Source organism: Haliotis asinina, chromosome 10 (genome assembly GCF_037392515.1).
Source record: "Haliotis asinina isolate JCU_RB_2024 chromosome 10, JCU_Hal_asi_v2, whole genome shotgun sequence".
In the NCBI taxonomy this organism is placed as follows: domain Eukaryota; kingdom Metazoa; phylum Mollusca; class Gastropoda; order Lepetellida; family Haliotidae; genus Haliotis; species Haliotis asinina.
Window position 1 is genome coordinate 48754659 of NC_090289.1, and position 20090 is coordinate 48774748.

General features: G+C 37.4%; 1 protein-coding gene across 1 annotated transcript in view; it reads right to left on the minus strand.

The window, feature by feature from the left end:
* The window catches only part of LOC137254681 (uncharacterized), a 72895-nt gene that overhangs the window by 20085 nt on the left and 32720 nt on the right, over window positions 1-20090 (minus strand). Inside the window, exons 4-10 of the mRNA XM_067792530.1 lie at window positions 6923-7186; window positions 6367-6448; window positions 5250-5359; window positions 3228-3317; window positions 2696-2785; window positions 1676-1765; window positions 318-407 (exon numbers count right to left, since the gene is read on the minus strand). Coding sequence (XP_067648631.1) covers window positions 318-407; window positions 1676-1765; window positions 2696-2785; window positions 3228-3317; window positions 5250-5359; window positions 6367-6448; window positions 6923-7186 — 816 coding nt within the window. The remainder of the gene's footprint in view (window positions 1-317; window positions 408-1675; window positions 1766-2695; window positions 2786-3227; window positions 3318-5249; window positions 5360-6366; window positions 6449-6922; window positions 7187-20090) is intronic.

Genomic DNA, 20090 nt, shown 5'->3' on the forward strand with positions numbered 1-20090 from the left:
TGTGATGTAAGTGCTACTGCAGGTGACATTATATATAAGTACATTAATCAAGTATCATCTAGTATCTTTGCTGGTAGGTTTCTCATTGACATCCTGTGGGTATGCCATTAAGTACTGAGCTAGAAATACAATGGTAGACAAACGTCTCTGATACAACAATCATCTATCACGACTGACCCAACTTACAGCAAGTGTAGCAGTTACATCTCCATATGGACATGGCCTTAGGGAAAAGGGTATAATGTTCACGATGATGAAACGGTTATATTCAGCAATGACAACTACGTCACTGAGTTAGAGGTGAACTACTATCCCACCTTTTTATCACCACCGCCTGCCACGTGCTTCGCATTATCCATGGAGCCAACACGGGATTCTGTTTTCCATTCAAGTTTCTTAGTCTCAATCTGGCAAAGCAAAGCAACAGCATGCAGGCAAGGCAACAAGCTGTGAGATGAGGTTTCCGTTATTAGGTGTGGGAGATCAGGTCACTACCAAACTCTGGGATGCGAGCGACTTAATCATGGAGCTACATCAGATTATTTTGTCATTAGAAATACGCTTTATTATACAGAACTTCCCCATTCATTTAAGTTTCAGATTGGGATTTAAAATACACAGAAATAAAAAAGAATAAGATAGATATGCCATTTTGTAAGGAATCAGAAAAAAAATAATATGCTCTCAATGTTCTACAAATAGATTCTTCTAAACTTTGTAACATAACATATCACTAAAGCTCACCTCGTCTGACAAAGCTTACACATTGTTACGCCACAAAATAAGATAGTGTTCTGTACACCACTCTGAGCTATAGCCACAATGGTAGCCAAGAGGTTGAAGCCATGGCTCATCACACCAAAGTCCCGCTTTCGATACCCTACACGACTACAAAGCAGGAATGTGTAAATATTCTACATCAGATCCTATCACTGAGTGACTTGACTATGTTTTTGTATGAGTGAGTGAGTGAATTTAGTTTTAAGCCACATTCAGCAATATTCAAGAAATATGGCAGGGGTCTGTAAATAATCAAGTCTGGACCAGACAATCCAGTGATGGACAGCATGAGCATCGATCTGTGCAAATGGGGACCGATGGCATGTGTCAACCAATTCAGCAAGCCTGTTCACCCCATCCTGTTAGTCCCTCTTGCGACAAGCATAGTCGCCTTTTTTGGCAAGCATAGGTTGCTGAAGGTCTATTCTACCCCGAATCTTCATGGGTCTAATATGAGTACACAATACAAAGAATAGACTACATTGAAACATTCCTATTATGGAGATGACATTTTGGTATAGCTTCGTAAAACAATTTCAAGCAGCCCTTCCATATGCTACATCGCTATTTTGAAAGTATAGAAACTGATCATCCATAAAGTTTGGTCATCTCTATATTAACAACTTCTAGAATATCGCTCGAAGAAAACATTGCCATGATGGTACATTAAAGGCCTTATTAGCCACATATTTTGTCTACTTTGAATGGCATGTTTAACATCAGGAAACACACCTGACGCTTTGCCCTGATATTCCTTACATGATCCTTCAGTCTGTTTGGAATTCCATGGAATTCCCTAGAATTCCACCATTCTGCATCAGATGTTAATGCCCAACTGGTTGTTATGCAGCACTGGCAACTACATCACTGAGTTAGAGGTGAACTACTATCCCACCTTTTTATCACCACCGCCTGCCACATGCTTCGCATTATCCATGGAGCCAACACGGGATTCTGTTTTCCATTCAAGTTTCTTAGTCTCAATCTGGCAAAGCAAAGCAACAGCATGCAGGCAAGGCGACAAGCTGTGAGAAGAGGTTTCCATTATTAGGTGTGGGAGCTCTTGGCGCAAACTTCAAAATCTGGGCTTTAAAATGTTTTCATTTTTCTCATATAAATTCTTTTCGTCACGATATGGCTGAGGTATTGCCGATGTGACATTAAGTATTAACTCACTCACTCAATCACCCAAACTCTGGGATGCTAGATCAGCAGCAAATTTTTATCACATCAATACAAAACAGGCCGAAATGTATTTCCAATTTCCAATCCACTTATCTATCAGATCACAAATATTAGGAAATGCAAACATACATGAACATATGAATATAAAAGAGCCCCAAATATTTTTTCTGAATCAAAATATTGAATGTTCTGTACTATCTCAAGAATATTTTACAACTGAAATATATTTCGTGAAAATACTCAGAGAAAAATATGAAAACATGACCACTACATCAGTTACAGATATAGGTTTAAACACCCATTTAACACTAAAATTCCTGTCCCGTGGTACTTCATATATCCTTCTAAGGCCGAACAATGTTTTTTCATGACTAATGTTATCAAAACATGCTAACTGCGATCATAAAATCTCCATACTTAGTAGATGGTGGCAATTTTCTGAAGTCACACAATTACAGCTTTGATCTCTCTAGCAAACTGACCACCAAACAAACCATAAAAAACAAACACAAAAACAAAGGATGTCTAGGATTGGGGCCTTGCTATTTTTGACGAACAGTTATATGTATAAGTTTTGCAACAGAACCAAAATTTGCTGCTCATATACTCCTCACACAATTTTTCAGTCTGCATGGAATTCTGCAGCCCAGAATCTGACTTTCGCATCACACTGGTTAGCATTAAGAACTGACAGCTAAGTCACTGAGTTAGAGGTGAACTACTATCCCACCTTTTTATCACCACCGCCTGCCACGTGCTTCGCATTATCCATGGAGCCAACACGGGATTCTGTTTTCCATTCAAGTTTCTTAGTCTCAATCTGGCAAAGCAAAGCAACAGCATGCAGGCAAGGCAACAAGCTCTGAAGTGAATCTCCCATGGTTAGGAATAGGAGACCATGCTGCTACCAAACTCTGGGTGAGTTCACCAGGGAAGTACATCAGATTTTCATCTCAGTTGTATTTGGTGTTAATGGACAAAATGGATGAAAATATGTCAACTTGGAATTTTCTACTTCTTTAATGAAATGTTAATGGATTGATGTTTTGACGATCTGTCAAGGCTGCTGCTGCAAATCCTATTGATGACGCACATGCAAAGCTACAACGTCTCTTACCTAAAGCTTCATCAATCAATCAAACATCAATATTCAATAAACAGCAGTAAGAACATGCAGCAAGCCTGAATCAAGAAAATCAAGCAAATACTGAAAAGTTAATGGTTGAACATGTTCATGTTAAAAACAGAGTTATCCCCCTTACCTTCTTCTCACCACCTCCAGGAACATGTTTTGCATTGTCCATGGAACCGATTTTCGATTTAGCTTCCCAATTAAGTTTTTTAGTTTCGACCTGCAATAACACATTCTTTTTGTTCAATAGTTGTGAAAAGTTCTCAGAGGTTGTACGTTTCACCACTATACAACAAAGTCTTATCTACATCGCCTCTTGTAGACTTTCAGCATGCAGGATACAACAGCTGTACAAACACTGACCTGGATGACAGTAAGTAAATTAACTTAATAATAAACAACAGTGTGTCCTCCCATTATAGCATAAGTTATGACTCTGTTTAAATATACGCAAAGACAATAGTAACTCTGACCTTGGTTGCCTTTTTCATGAACACCTACATCATCACTGATTTCTAATTGCTTTTGTGCCATCTGTTTCAAGACTGGTTGTTCTTGAGTATTGCTGGCTCATATCTATGTAAGAGTACTGTTAATTCACGAGTCCAGTTTTCTTTATATAAGAACTAAAGTACTGGTGTCTACTTTGAATGAAGAATGCCACAAATGATTTCAGTGATTATTTTAAGAATGACATTATTTCTAAATTTGGAATTCTGGCAAATGATGGAGCAATGCCTGACAGTTTCCATTCATCACTGCTTTAGTTTAAAGGAAAAGCTTAACTATATTTGTATTTTCTTTAACCATTTAAAAATTGAAGGAATATACAAATAACAATCTTTCTTGTGTTCACATTCGGAAGGTTCATCAGTCTACAGTTTTCACTTTATCATAATTATTTTTGTGTTTTTTTGCTATCAATAAAGTCAGAGTTACTTTTACCTTTAATTATGTGTACACTTCTCTTGAAAAACACAGTTGTTTCAAGGAATATACACAATATATATCAAATACTACTCAGAACTATTTAAACAATGTCATATCTTTCATATCACTACAATCAGTCTAGCTAGCTAAGACAGTAAGTATGGTAATATGAAGAATTGGATATTCTTCAACTTCTTTGTAAGTAATCTAAGGCTATAAAATGAAAGTCTCTGATTCTCAGGCAATGGAAAATGAGGTCAAGAGTGCACCTGTAAGTCTTTCTGTATTTGTATTTTTTATTCTTTTGGCCCTAAAACGTACAGGACCTGTACAATTATGGAAATGAACACCATGTACTTTGCAACCATTTTATCTTAATGTTAATTTATACGGTAAGTAGTAGTAAGTGTATGGTAAGTAGTAGAATAAAACTACTTCGTTTTCATTCTACTATTCCATCACCCAAGAATGTGGTTATCCAGCTTTCATTCAGGAATATTTATAAAGTTTCAGGGAGATACCCTTTCCATCAAAGAATCATAAAATTCTCAATGTCTCACATATATTAACAAATGTATTCTGAAAAAGTTTTTTGTTCTGAATTATCGTGGAATGCCTGAGAACCATGATTGTTACTTTTTAGCTCCTACTCATGACTAATACCTACTGGTCTTCGCAAAAGGGGCAGACAGAGGATTTACTTTCACAAGAAAATATGACAGCGGTACAAATCACCTTAGATATAAAGAATTTCTGACAGCATCATTGGTTGTTTGCTTGTTTGTTGTGAAACACCACACACACCAGCAATATTCCGGCTATGTGACAGAAGTCAGTAAATCTGAACCAGACAATCCAGTGACTTACATCATGAGCATGGATTGTCACAACTGAGATACGACAGCAAGGTTGAACCAAGATAGCAAGCCTGACTGTCCTAACCCCTAGTCGCCTCTTACAACAATTATGGGTTGCCGAAGACCAGTTCTAACACAGACTGTCAGCATCACTGAAAACATTCACTGCTGTGGTAACAACACCCTCACCCTCTCTAGGTTATTGTTCATCCTAATGATCTTAAAATGGAACAATATTACATCAAATAATATTATACAATGATTGCAATATTAAGAAAAGGCAAATAAAAGTAAGCAGAATGCAAACAGCTTGATTAAATGGTCTCACATCTAACACAGGCATGGGTCAATGGGAGATCCCCTACCTTCTTGTCCCCTCCTCCAGCTTGATGCCTGGCATTTTCAAGGGAACCAATACGAGGTGTTACATTATCCAAACTCAGCTTCTTGTTCTCTATCTTCACATTTCCCCCTCCTAAAGAAAAATGTTAGACATTGCTATATAACAGACCACTCAGAAGACACTTCTTAAAATAATGATAAACGGGTAAAATAATATTAAGAGCAGATTGTTCCACCTTCGTGATCATTTGCATGTGAACACAAAATTACAAATTGGGTACCTGCCTTTTATCGGGTACAAAATGTCAAGCTGGGAACTGTTTTACCAAAGCCTTATAATCAAACCAAAGTAATCTTTCTATGCATGCATTGTAGGTCATTAAAGCACTTTTCAAACATATAAAGATCAGGAGGAATGTATGTGTAATCAAAATAAGTCAGTGAGTGAGTTTTTATCTATGCCACTTTTAGCAATATTCTAGCAATGTCGTCGTGAGCATACACTTTAATCACTAGGCCACCCAACAGCCAGTCAAAAGGATAAGCAAGTACTGGCAGGTAACCATGGAGTTTCAGTAGTGAATGTTTGTCATAAAACTATACATAACTACTAGGTCTGGGTGGTCCTTTGGGTACCCATTTCCTACTGATGAACCTGCCAACACAGTCAACCCAAGTATTCCGAGTTAACCATTCCAGGCTAACATCCCATGTAATTTACCTTTGCTACAGGTTTACAAGCAGTAGCTATGGTTTTTCTTCAGGCCATAACTAATTGATTATTTGCCTTCATCTCTACAGCAGAGGCTTGGGCATACCTCTAGGCCATGAAACATCGACCCTTTGATAATCTCTGCATGCTTCAGTACCATCATAAACCTGTAATTTCTGTGGTCTCATACCATCATTGTATACCTACATATATAACAACAATACACTCTTTTCATGTATAAAAAAAAGATAAAACATTGCCAGTATCTTACATAATCCCTGTATCCCTTTTAAAATAATATGCAAATTCATTATCTAGTTCCATTGCTTTAAGTCCTTTTCAGTCTTATTTATGCTAAATGGCCATCTGAATGTACAGCTGTTCTGCGACTCAGATCGATCTGCAGCATGACCAAAGGTTCTACCCACCAGGTTTGTGCATGAGTTTGTCCTTGGAGCCAACTCTGCTGGACACAGATGTATAGTCAGTCTTCTTTGTTACAATCTTCACCTGGAACAATTCACAGTTTGATCTTAGCACGCAGCAGTTCACATCAGTGACCATTACCTCCATCAAGAGAACAGTTCACACATGTGACCCTTATTCACATGAAGAACACGCATCAGTGATCCTTATCCTTCTGGCTCTTATTCTTGAGAGGAACACACCCACTTGACAATTATTCACATGAAGAACACACCAGCATGACCATCATCCACAAGAACACACAAATGTGACCATTCTTACAAGATGAACATGCACTTGTGACCCTTATTTTGAAATAAGAATGGTTCGCAGGGGTGATCCTTGTTCTCAACAATAGTTCTCAAGAATGACGTCTTTGCAGACAGTGATTGGTCGAACATGTTGATCATGCTAAAACTTTACAGTATACTTGTCATTTCACAACACATGCAGTGACCTAGAACAAATAATAATATTAATCAAAAGAATGAAATTCAGAGTAAAGTACAGAAGTCTTACATTTCCTCCTCCAGGGGTGTGCTTGGCCTTATCCATGGATCCTATCTTTGATCGAACCGCTGACAAATTAGGTGAGGGTGACTTCACCGGAGGGGTACGATGGGTTCCAGGTTTGGGAGAGGCTCGGGATGCTGGTGAAGCCCGAGCATCTATTCGAGCTTCTGCCTTATATTCCTTCTTCTCACTGAAGATCTGGATATCTCCACCACCAGGGCGGTAGTCGGGCCGCTTGGAGTCAATGCCATACTTTTTCCTTTCTACGCTCTGAAACATAAAGGTGAAGGTCAGGATGGAAGAAGTATAACAAACAGAAGCTTACGTTGCTGTGATAGATTTACACAGGAAGTTACTGATACAGCTAAACAGTACATTTGCTACAGTTTCTGGCATATGACAGCATATGATAAGAAATAGGGAGCGAGTTTTAATTTTACAACACTTTAAGTAATATTCCAGTAATATCACAGTAGGGGAACACCAGAAATGGGCTTCGTAAATTGTATCAATATTGGGACTCTAACCAGGGTCTTATACTATTATACCTTGGTGGCATGAGATATTGCGCATAATATCAATCATTGGTTGACTTGGTGAGGAAATATTATTTACAGACTTGGCCATATTGATAGAACATTGCCAACATGGGCTTCTATCACCACTGAACAAAATATGGTTGAACAGAGTGAATTGAGGAGTGATCTTGGGTCCCTTTTCACAATGCTCTTGTAGCACAGGAGGTATGAACACTGCGAGAAAAGTTACAAAATCTTAGGCTCACAAGAGATTTGTGAAACGGTGCCCTGGTTGTTCATGTCAAGAGGATGTGTAATACACCTGACAAGATGTGACACTGACTTCACACATCCTGGCTACTGTTGACCACAGTAAGCAAATGCCCTGAACCATGTGATCTGCACAAAGATATCCACATGTTCGTTATCCACATGTAAACATCTTCAGTGTGTTGGGTACACCTGGGAGTTGACATTCATTAACATGTTCATACTCCTCACACTCAACACATCACCTATGGCCAAGGGTAAATATCAAGCCACTCAAACTACCACCCACATCAGCTGGAACATCTCATCTTTGCTCTCCAGGATTTTTGCTAGTCATGACTCCCACACTGAAACATGAACTTATTGCAGATGTAGCACTAAGACGATCGTAACTCTTCCAAAGCAACAAGAGATTATTACAGATGTAGCACTAAGACGATCATAACTCCAACACTGAAACATGAACTTATTGCAGATGTAGCACTAAGACGATCGTAACTCTCCCAATGCAACAAGAGATTATTACAGATGTAGCACTAAGACGATCGTAACTCCAACACTGAAACATGGACTTATTGCAGATGTAGCACTAAGACGATCGTAACTCTCCCAATGCAACAAGAGATTATTACAGATGTAGCACTAAGACGATCGTAACTCCTACGCTGAAACATGGACTTATTGCAGATGTAGCACTAAGACGATCGTAACTCTCCCAATGCAACAAGAGATTATTACAGATGTAGCACTAAGACGATCGTAACTCCAACACTGAAACATGGACTTATTGCAGATGTAGCACTAAGACGATCGTAACTCTCCCAATGCAACAAGAGATTATTACAGATGTAGCACTAAGACGATCGTAACTCCTATGCTGAAACATGGACTTATTGCAGATGTAGCACTAAGACGATCGTAACTCTCCCAATGCAACATGAGATTATTACAGATGTAGCACTAAGATGATCGTAACTTCCCAATACAACATGAGATTAATACAGATGTAGCACTAAGACGATCGTAACTCTCCCAATGCAATATGAGATTATTACAGATGTAGCACTAAGACGATCGTAACTCCTACACTGAAACATGGACTTATTGCAGATGTAGCACTAAGATGATCGTAACTCTCCCAATGCAATATGAGATTATTACAGATGTAGCACTAAGACAATCGTAACTCTAACAATGCAACATGAGCTTGTTACAGATGCATTAATACCTGGTGTCATCACTGGCTTTCATTGGTCTGTACACATACACACAGTAGACTTATACAAGCCATGTTCTGGCATTGTAGTTTCATTAATGACAAATTATATGGGTAATAACCTCTTCTATTTTGTAATCATGATGTTTCAACACAGATTCTTGTACCGTTATGACACAGGAATCTGTTTTTAACACTGCACTAGAAATAGAAGCAGTTGCTATCCATAAACTTCACATTTATGCTTTTTCCAAACTTCAAAAAGGCAGCCAAAAGACCTTTAACATTAACCCGTTCAACCTTCTGCAATGGTGACAAGTAGGTCCTCAAGAAATGTAGCGTCAATAGTACCAGATATTAGACCCATTTATCCAGCTCATTTACTTTAGGTATCCATTACATCAAAATATTGCACTCTTATACCATTCTAGTATAAGTCTGGTATGAACATTCATCAATTCGGTCAGCACGTCCTAAATCCACCACAATAATCAATAGCAATAAAACACTTAATGGCCACCCACACTCTATGGCAAGTCAGACCAGTATTCTGAGGAACGTACGTCAGTGTTCAGGGAACCCTACATGGAACTGCAATCATTCTATTTCACCAACTCTTCCATAAATCATCGTATGACAAAGAAACCGCATGGACATTTCGATACTGGTTGTTACTTGCTTGGGTATTTTTTTCAATGCATTCAATTGCAATCCAAAGAAAAAAATCAAATTTATTCTGAAAACACATGCAATCAAAGTCATCAGTCATTCCACACAGGCCAAATCTTCAGGTTTGGGGTTCAGATCCTAATTATACCCTGAATATCATTCTTAGTCTTGTCAGACCCATACTCAGTAGGTCATGGTGTCATGGAGCTATAATACTGTTTAGAAAGGCCTTCAGACTTACTCTCTTACCCAGCTTATCACACATGTGAAGCAGTTAACTCTAAATGTGTGGAGTAATTAAAAACATATTCCTGTTAGGGATCACCAAATAACTTCTTTCACTGTCAACAGATCATGTTCCAGAATACTTTCAATTTTATTTTCATCAATATCACATATGCAGCCAAGTATGAAAATATTACTCTAAAATTATGTTAAAAAGCACCTTATTCTTTCATATGACCATATGACATGTAACTGAGTATGTCTATTCACTGAAGTGCGTGTATCCATGAAGATCCAGGTTAGAATTGATCTTCAGTAACCCATGTTTGTTGTAAGAGATGCTGACTTGGTTGACCGCATGTCACTGATCTCCAGTTATGCAGATTGATGCTCATGCTGTTGATCCCTGGATTGTCTAGTCCACCCTCAATCATTTAAAGACTGCTGCAATATAGCTGGAATAGGGTGGTGTAAAACTAAACTCACAAACTCATATGAGCGGATGAGTGAGTGAGTGATTGAGTGATTGAGTTTAGTTTTATGCTGCACTCAGCAAGATTTGGGAACCGGTGATGTGTGAAGCAAGCCAGCTAGCCTGTCCACCCGATCCCATAAGTCGCCTCTTACGACAATCTGTGTCATCTTTTTATGGCAACCATGGGTTTTTGAAGGCCTATTCTACTCCAGGACCTTCATGTTTTTATGAGCGGATGAAATAGGCTTGACACATTGTACCCTTCAGCTTGAAAAGTGAGCACTTTAACCACTGGGCTACCCCACCACCCCTATAGTCATGTGAATGTATCAGGCATTCCTCAGTCCTCGTTAATAGTACATACAGACACTGTCCATATATGATTAACCCCCACCTCAACTGAGTGAAACCTTCATTCATTCTCTGTGCTTGTGTAGTCAGTTAAAGAAATGTAATCATGTTAGTAATGTACATAAGCAAAGCTATTTGCACTTCATTTGGCAAAGATTCAGTCAGCATGTTTTGGTAAACAAGAATATGTATTGTTCATTCAGTCCTGTGATGTCACACACCTACAGAGCCCTGTTCAAACAAAGAACATTTCACCCCACTTAATGTACAAACACACAAACATATTCGGTACACCAACAACATTCCATAGTCACCAGTTAAGTGAAAACACATACAGAGGTGGGGGATCCTGTATGGAGAACATGTATATGGAAATGTCACTCTTGCTTGACAAAGGTGATAGGATCTTTACAAAATGTAACATCATGTTAGAATAAACAAGTTGTCGTTTTTCACATTGCTGTTACTTACCTAACATAAACGTCAAGAAATGCCACTCAAACAGTTCACATGACTACTCTAAACTATTCTCATAACACAAATGCTTGTAAGAGACTTACACACATTATTACCTGATATTGTGGTCACAGTCACTTGCTGTATATTTTCAGTCAAAATGGACATAAAAAACGCCAGCTATAACAAACTACAGGGAGTGGGCCATTGGTTTGTTATAACTGTAGCATACTGTACTGGCTAGCAGTTTTTAACAATTTGCTCTCTTGTGTCGTAACAAAATGAAACAAATTTTATCTTGATGATAGATTAGCTATTCCAAAGCATTTCCTACTTGTTTACAGTTGCCAATCGTGTTTGTCAGAAATGCGGAAGGCATGATAGTGTATATTGTGCTTGCTCAATAACTAATGAGACCAGTTATTGCCATTTTTGAATTTTTCAACTATTGTGTTTCAAACATTGACTTATTGAAGAAATGTTTGAATTTGAACTAGTTTCGAAAAAAAAATTTACAAGAGCAAAACTCGCTCTCTTTGTGATGGACTCTGACATAAGTTGACTGGAATATGGAGATGTCAAATTCTGGTAATGTTTATTTTCTCTGGGAAAAAAGTACAGTTTAAGGTGGAAACCGACAGTTACATTTTGTCAGTACTGCATGCATGGTTTATGTCGAGTCCATTACATCGACATGGAAAATTAGGTCATTTCAAAGTTTAGTGATTGAATGTTGGCATTATGGGTATGTTTAGACAAAACAAAATCTGCACTCTTTATGGACTGGACTCTTATTTCATAAATTCACAACATAGCCAGGGTGATTTTCATTCAATTCTCATCAGCTACAAAATTTCATGTCAACACACTAATGGTCATGTGACATCCACTCGATGTGTTTGGGTCTAGTCTTCCAACGGGATACATATCTGTAACGTCTACAAAGTAAAATACTTTTAGTGATTTGAACTCTCATAGCCTATCGCTTTTGTCATGTGTCAATGTGAGAAGTACTACGGAAGTACAAGTCAAGCTGTTTGCACAAATGCTACAGCCAGGTGTTGGCAATAAGCGGTACATGGTGATACCTGGTTGCTAACCAGCATGAATATCATGGAACTAACTATAATTCCCACACCATGTTCATTAATATATGCATTAATAATATATCAAAACAACTTTGTGATCTGAAGTAAGGAAATAACCAAGACATTAATGACTACCGCCAAAAACTTTTGAAAAATCATACCTCATCCAAGACAATTATTGAGTATTTTTAACTTCTTGCAGTCACGACTCTCTCACTCTCAGTGTAAATACTAATATTTGTATTGAGACTAAATCATGCTTATTGATTCATCTTGTAGGAAGAGTTTTCACTTCACATATTTTCCACACAAAACATGACTTCTTTGTGATAACACAATCATGCTATTTTCAAAACACCTTCATCAAGTGTTCTAGCTTCAGGAGTTTATTATTCAAACAATAAGAAGCTGTCTCTGAAAAAGTCAACCATTACTGGGATACAAAGGCAATGGGACTTCAAAAAAGCATTAGCTCATGCAACAAGATTCCATAACTTTTAGTTTACAAAACAGCATGACATGTAAAGGTCATAAACTGAACAAAATTTTCTTATCCATAGCCACAACAGGCCAAAAGACACATATTCTTCCCTGTGTAAGAATCACCACAACCAAAGGCACAGGCCAGTAATGGGCAGGAACACATGGTAGAATACAAGCCTCCATTAGCCAAGCTCCACACCATTTAAGCAACAACTGAGTCCATGGTCATTGAACAATTATCACCAAGCAGACATCTCATGGATCCTTCAAACCATGACCCCTGTACACATGGAAAACAGGTCACTGACAATTACAGACATTCTTTCAGAAGTCCTCACACTTACCATATCACTCTGTTTTCGAGCTGGGATGAAAGTCTAATGCTTCCAAGGATTAGCCCGGATGGCTACTTTCCTGGATTCCTGAACATACCCAGGCAACAAACATTCACTGGAATGTCTCCTAACAATTGCACATTCACCAGTTATCTGAACAGGCAATGACTTGGATGAATCGTCAACTTTTGGGAGGAGTGGACAATTTGCATAACAGCTCCAGATCAACAGACATCCAACCCATATCAATACTAAAATCCTTTTAATTCATGGCCAGAATATAATTAGGCTCCACTCATCATCGATCGGTACAATGGCTGAATCGCTGAAATGTCAACATTGGATTCTGGGACTGAAACAGCAGCAGACTTGCATACATATGACATCTAACTAGGAAATGTATTCTATGGTCCTATGATAGCAAAACCTGAGTAACAGATCATGTGTGTGAGTCCTTATTTACTGAATCACATTGTTTCTGTTTCTTTTAACTAATGATAGTTACGATTGCTAATAAACACAAAGGATTCTACAGCTGCTGCAAACACATAACATTATCCTGACACACAAAGAAACGCCAGACCAATGAATCTCTTGTTTCATAAATACTGACTGGTGATTACTCAAGAACTAAATCATCTCAGAAAATGAAAGAAGCAATGTTTTCATTGATTTGTGGAAATAACTGCCTTTGTGTTGAGAAATATCAAGGGTCACCTCATCCATATCATAAAGAACCAGCTTATCTTCATTTTACAGGAAGAAAGTACTATGACACATTCTTTAGATGTTAGTGTTTGTTCTAACAGTTTCATACCAGTGAAACTGCACGAATACAGTGAATATTCCAGTACCATTACTATCATGTCAACACTAGGTCTGCAACAATTCATTTTATTCTTGATATCTAACCCCTGATTCAATCATTTACAATTTGATACTTCATAAAATGAAAAAAAAAAAAAAAGCATTTAATTCCCAGGGCTTATCAAACAATGCATATCACACTGAAAACTTTATTCCAACATTTGACTAGGAAATCAGGAAAGCAAATGACATAACCTTCTAAAAATGAATAAAATATGATGCTTAAACACTTGGACACATCTGCTATCAACAATTCTCGTTGGATAATTAGTCAGTATCAACCAATCATGCTTTGACTTGTGCTTGTAGTTGGTCAAGTTGGAGAGAAAAAATAATGTTCTCGCTGTGTGGAAATAATATTAATAAATAATATCCAAATATCGAAAGGAAATAGAGATAATGTTTATCAAAAATCAAACCAAAGGTGTCAGATTTGAATGAAATGAATCGAACCGAATCGTCACAGTCCTAAACAATACCACACACCAATACTTTTGCACCATTGTAGCATTACTACCCTAACAATACCACCATAACAATACCTCTTACATATCTAAACAGTAAACAATCATTACTTGATGTTACACACTTTACTTTATTATACTCAGCAGGAAAAGAAAGTAACTCAGTTTTTAAACAGAAGACATAAATATGAACATTTACTGTTATGACATTTCATTTTTCTAAATGTATATTTCTTTCGCAGTTCAGCATGTTACAACTTTACCAAATTTTTGTAAACATATATTGTAAGAGCTCCTTCCAACAAAGGTTCCTTCAGTCAGCATACAACATTGCATCCTTACAATATGATAGGGCTCTGACACAACACAAGGAGACACTTGAGATAAACAGCTTGATGGCTATCAAGCCTACAAGTGAACATGTCATTCATGTAAGTACCCTTAAACACAGATGCTTCTGTGGTAGCCAAAACAACTACCCAACAGTCAGCACATAACACCTATATCTACATGTATTTACCTATAAATGTATCTTTTCTAATCAAACTGGGTGAAAGAGGAACGTGTTCAAATATCACTCTGCTTATCTGGAGTTGTTTATTGGAGTAGTATGTCAGGCTTCGGCCAATGTAAACTCGTCTGAAGACCCTCATATAACAAACATGATGGCCATTCCTTCACTCTCATACTATAATCCTACCCTAAATCTTCTGCTAAATAATTCAGTGTGAAATAAAATGCCAACAGGTATACCTTCAGGTGAATCAATGGCCACTCAGAAAAGAATTTAATTTATATTCCTTCTGAATGTCCTCATAAACATTCTATGTTGACACAAGATGTGCCATTATCTGGTAAAAGATGCCAGAGGACTGAATCAGTTATTTTGTCATGATTAAATGAAATATATTACTACGATAATTGGTACTTTCTTATTTCAATTGATTTCTCTTGCCCTGTAGACAAACCTTGTATGATCACTTCAAGGTTAATCAGATATCTTCAATAACTTCAACAGTCTCACAACAAATGACCCCCAAGGCTAAATCCAATAAATCTATTTTCAAATGTGTTTGAATGCTGCATGAGTTTTTATCAATGGTAGCTGAATTTCCTATCACCATTAATCTGTCAACAAGAAATCACTGACGTCAGCAGTGTATGATTTGAATTTTTACACAACCACTTTAAATTCTTAGATAAGACAAAGTAATATTTATGCAAATTTCTGATGTGTCAGCAATTGGTTCATATGCCAACAAAATCTGCCTGTAGATATACAATCCTGACCTCTCTGTCCACAGAAGATAGTTTCGGGTAAAATGTCCTCAACAGACCCAGGATGATAGTTGGTGAAATAAATTTATTCCAAAAGAAATTATGCATGTCTTGATGACTTTCTTTGAAGCTCTAAACTGCATGCAAGCTGGTATGATCATAGAACTACATGTTATTTGGGTGAGAGTCTAGACAAAGTACTTCTCCAATAAAAATGTTTTGAGCAGAGTTTTGAAGGAGTGCAGGTTTGGGGCTGTTTTGAGATCTTCAGGCAGAGATTTCCACAGAGGAGCTGATTGGTAGGCAAATAATCAGAATCCAAATCTTTTCAATAACTATCTAAATACAGTGTACAGAATTTGGGACTGGGATCTGAGAGGCCTGATTGGATTGTACTGGAGCAAGTATCACAAAACTCTCATAGCGTAAGATACTTTTCTTGTAGCATTCATACCTCTTATAAAATACCTGTAACAAAGGAGGTATGTATGCTACGAGAAAAGTTATGAGATGTTAGGCTGACGAGAGTTTTGTGAAACAGAGCCCTGGCTTACAAGTTCACACAAATAGGATGGCACAATACCGTCAAGGCACCGGTGCATGATTCTAATTTAGTGAGGTTGTCTATTATGAAGATTTGTAGTTACCCTGCGTGGTACTGATGAATGGATAAAACATTAGGACTGGTCAGCTGTGTCACTGTAGACTAAACTCATAATACCAGCATAACACAAGACTATACAATCAACAGGCATACACTACACTGATCATTAATGCAATGTTATAACTATGAATACACAATGCCATTTAGAAAGTGGTCAAATCTAACAAATATTACATTTGTGATTACACTTACTGAGTATAATACACCTTCAAGTTCACCACTAGTGGAAGTCATGGTGGCTGAGTGGGTTAGATGGCTATCTTTGTGTGCTGGCAACTGACTGACTCTAAGAGTGTGGGTTTCATTCCCAGATGGGACTCAAACCAAAAAATATTCTAGAATCTGTATAAAAAAGAGAAAGTATAATCCCAATTCTACCATGACTTCAGTAAATTCTGGACTGTGACTGGTTAATCAAAGTCATTCAGAGATACATAATCATATTATATACCTCTGATTTTCCAACACATTATGTATTTGTTTAAAATCTGAATAATGCCACGCATTCCGGTTTTAAATCAAATTTAGAGCTATTATAATTTCGTTACATACCTCTGATTTTCCAACACAGTATGTTTATCTCCTAAATATATCATGTATAACACTGAACTTGATATCACTTCAACTGATCTCTGATAGTTAATTTCAACACTGAGCAAATTCAAGATGGCGCAACCCAGCCACCAAGTATCACTTGGTCCTTCCCTAAGAAGCAAGAAGCTCAGTGAGATTCATCTTACTGACATTTTTCAAATAATAAAATCAGCAATGTAAGCAACGTCAATCCCTTTACTTTACTCTGCTATTTTGTTATCTCCCCACCACTGGACTGAGACACCATCAATAACAGTGTTGACAAGGGCTGGTGTCACCACCTTCAACGGTCATTGTTTACACTATACACTAGCCACAGATCATCCCAAATACAAACATCAAAGGTGAACCATGGTCTGATGGGCTCTTTCAAACTTCTTTGGAGTTTCTTATGGGACCAAGACACCTTACTGATAGTACCCTGATACAACAGCATTGTTCATGTGAACAACAAAATTTTGGTATTTTTTAGTTTCAAGATATATTTGGAAGTATTTCACTTCTGTAAGTGTTGCTTGGGTGAGCTGTTGACACATTATGTATATTTGAGGAACATTGTGGAATATATTTAACTTTCATAAGTAATTTATGTATGAGTGAGTGAGTGAGTGAGTGAGTGACACTTTTAGCAATATTCCACTAACATCATGGCAGGTGACACCAAAAATGGGATTCACACATTGTGCACATGTGGGAAATCAAACACAGGTATTCAGATGACAAGCGAACACTTTAACCACTGGGCTTGCCACACTGCCCCTTTGATTGAACTGATTACAAGTATGTAAATTTTTGACAGTTTTGATATTGTAATAATGAATACAGCAGGCTACATAATTGGAACCAATGGAACAAATAGTCCCCAATGCTTTGTGTATCGTATGGAATGTTAATTGTAAGTAATTGTCCACTTATATATCACACAAGTAGACCAGAGCTAGTCATAACACCAAGGCTGTCAACACATTACAGTACATTTAGATTACATTTTGTTCCATTTGGAAAGGCTAATTATCATGCCCTCTCATGGCAAAAGTCAACCACATCCAACCATAACAGCTGCTGTAATGTCAGATGGTAAAGGACATGGATTAAATCCTGTTGTCATATCTATATATTCATGCCTTTTCATAAATTCATAAACGTTTCTGCAAACATCCTTGAACATACCATACAAGTTATTGATGACATCACTTGTTTTGCACACATGTTTCATGGCTGACTTAGCAAGGATATTTATTGAATTTCCAACAGCTGTTGGCAGGCCAATTAAGAAAAATAGGATTTTTTTTTAAATTCTCATTTCCTGAAATTAAAATTTGTGTAAGAATTACCTTTACAAAAAAATCATAACTTGATAATTATGAATTTGGAAATGTACATTTCCAGCTGAGGAATATTTAATAATATTTGCTGCTAAATCAATTCTAAGCATCCCTGCTTTAACACCATCTCCATCACACATTCTGCATCTGTGGCAGAAATTCTACAGTATCCATGCCAACCTGAAGCACTCTGGGAGAGTTAAGCTTCACTTCACAGAAACATTGCATATTTGGTAATGTTATGGACTTTTCTGTGTTTTTATACATGGTTGATGTCTATTCCATCTCACACACCCATCTTCATATTGCTACATATAGTGCTAAAAGCCTGTGAAACTATCATGAACACCTCTGTCAGTCTATCTCCTGTATTGCTAGTCACCACCATGTCCAACACATGTAGGCATTCCCTCTCTACATATCGCTCCACTGTGAAGAGCATTCAGCTATGACCAGACATTCATGTTGATATAATGCTGACAAACACAGACCCAGATTAGTTATACAGCTTCCTTTCATTTCCAATTTGTTTACAACAAAAATGTTACAAACTCAAGGCAATGGTAACTGTTTTCATTTTTCATTACTTACAAAACGATTCAAAGGGAAAAATTCCTATCATACAAAACAAAAATGAAAAAATATCACTTTTCTGTAGAAATATAACAAAAACAGCCTTCATAATCCAACACAAAGTAGCAGTTATTTCAATATTCTACACCATTCTCACTAAGACATGATAGGTGTAAAATGACCTTTGATCCAATTTAATACGACATTTTCAGACCTAATGAAGTCTCTCATAGGCATTCAAAACATGACAGAACATAAACACATAAGACTTAAACTAATTTTGATATTTTCAGTCAATTCTGTTTCTTGTTATCACTCGAAGATGATGACCAGATTGATGCCTCTTAGTAACCTGATCAAGGGGCACCATTTAGACCCAAGACATCATTACAAAACAATATGAAACTCAGTCTTCTTTGATAGCAGTTTCATGTTTCCCTGAAACAGGTTGAATAGCTTCACTGGTTGGGGATGGAAGGGGACTGAGGAGATGGAGTGAAAGGGGGGCTGTCAAGTGCAGCCAAGCATCAGGCGCTGGTATAGCAGCAGGTTGCCACATCGACCTCTAACATGCCTGTCTCAACACACAGGGATATAGGACATCACCTCCTTCGACCATCTGTTGCTTAAAGCCTGATAATCTATACCATTATACATTCATTGATCACTAAACATCCAGCAGGGGAGGAACACATGGGGATATACACCATGTAATATTCTCAGTCCTCTATACATGCTCAGGAAGTGTTGAAAATGTATTCATTTACACCAAATACATGATAAAAGTAAAATTTCATGTCAGAAAATGTTAAACACCTTCTGGCATATTTTGCCACATTCATAATAACAGAAATATGAATACAACTCTCCAAAAGCACAAACTTATTCAATTAATAATTATTACCAGTTTTTGGAAGACAAACCACTGAAAACTTAGCAAATATAAAAAATTTTCTTTATCAACAAAAAGAAATCAGTTAGTAAATCAATCCATCAGTTAAGTAACTACAAGAAGGAATTTAGTTGAATGAAAAGAAAATAAGATTACCTTTGTTGCCATCCTGAAATGCACTTATATACAAAACCTCCAGAAATCCTTAACTAAGTTCCTTCACTGAGAGTCACAGTAGGTAAGGGAGGTGAAGTACCTCTTGCCGCTTTATGTATATCGTCAGCTGTTGTCACCGTGGGTTGTGAATGGAGTGGACAGGTACACACAGATCAGAGGGGTCAGTATACACACACTGCCACTGTACGCTACATTATTTCACATCAAACACAACGCTGCTCACTTTCTTGTCCTGCGGGAGATGACCCAGTCAG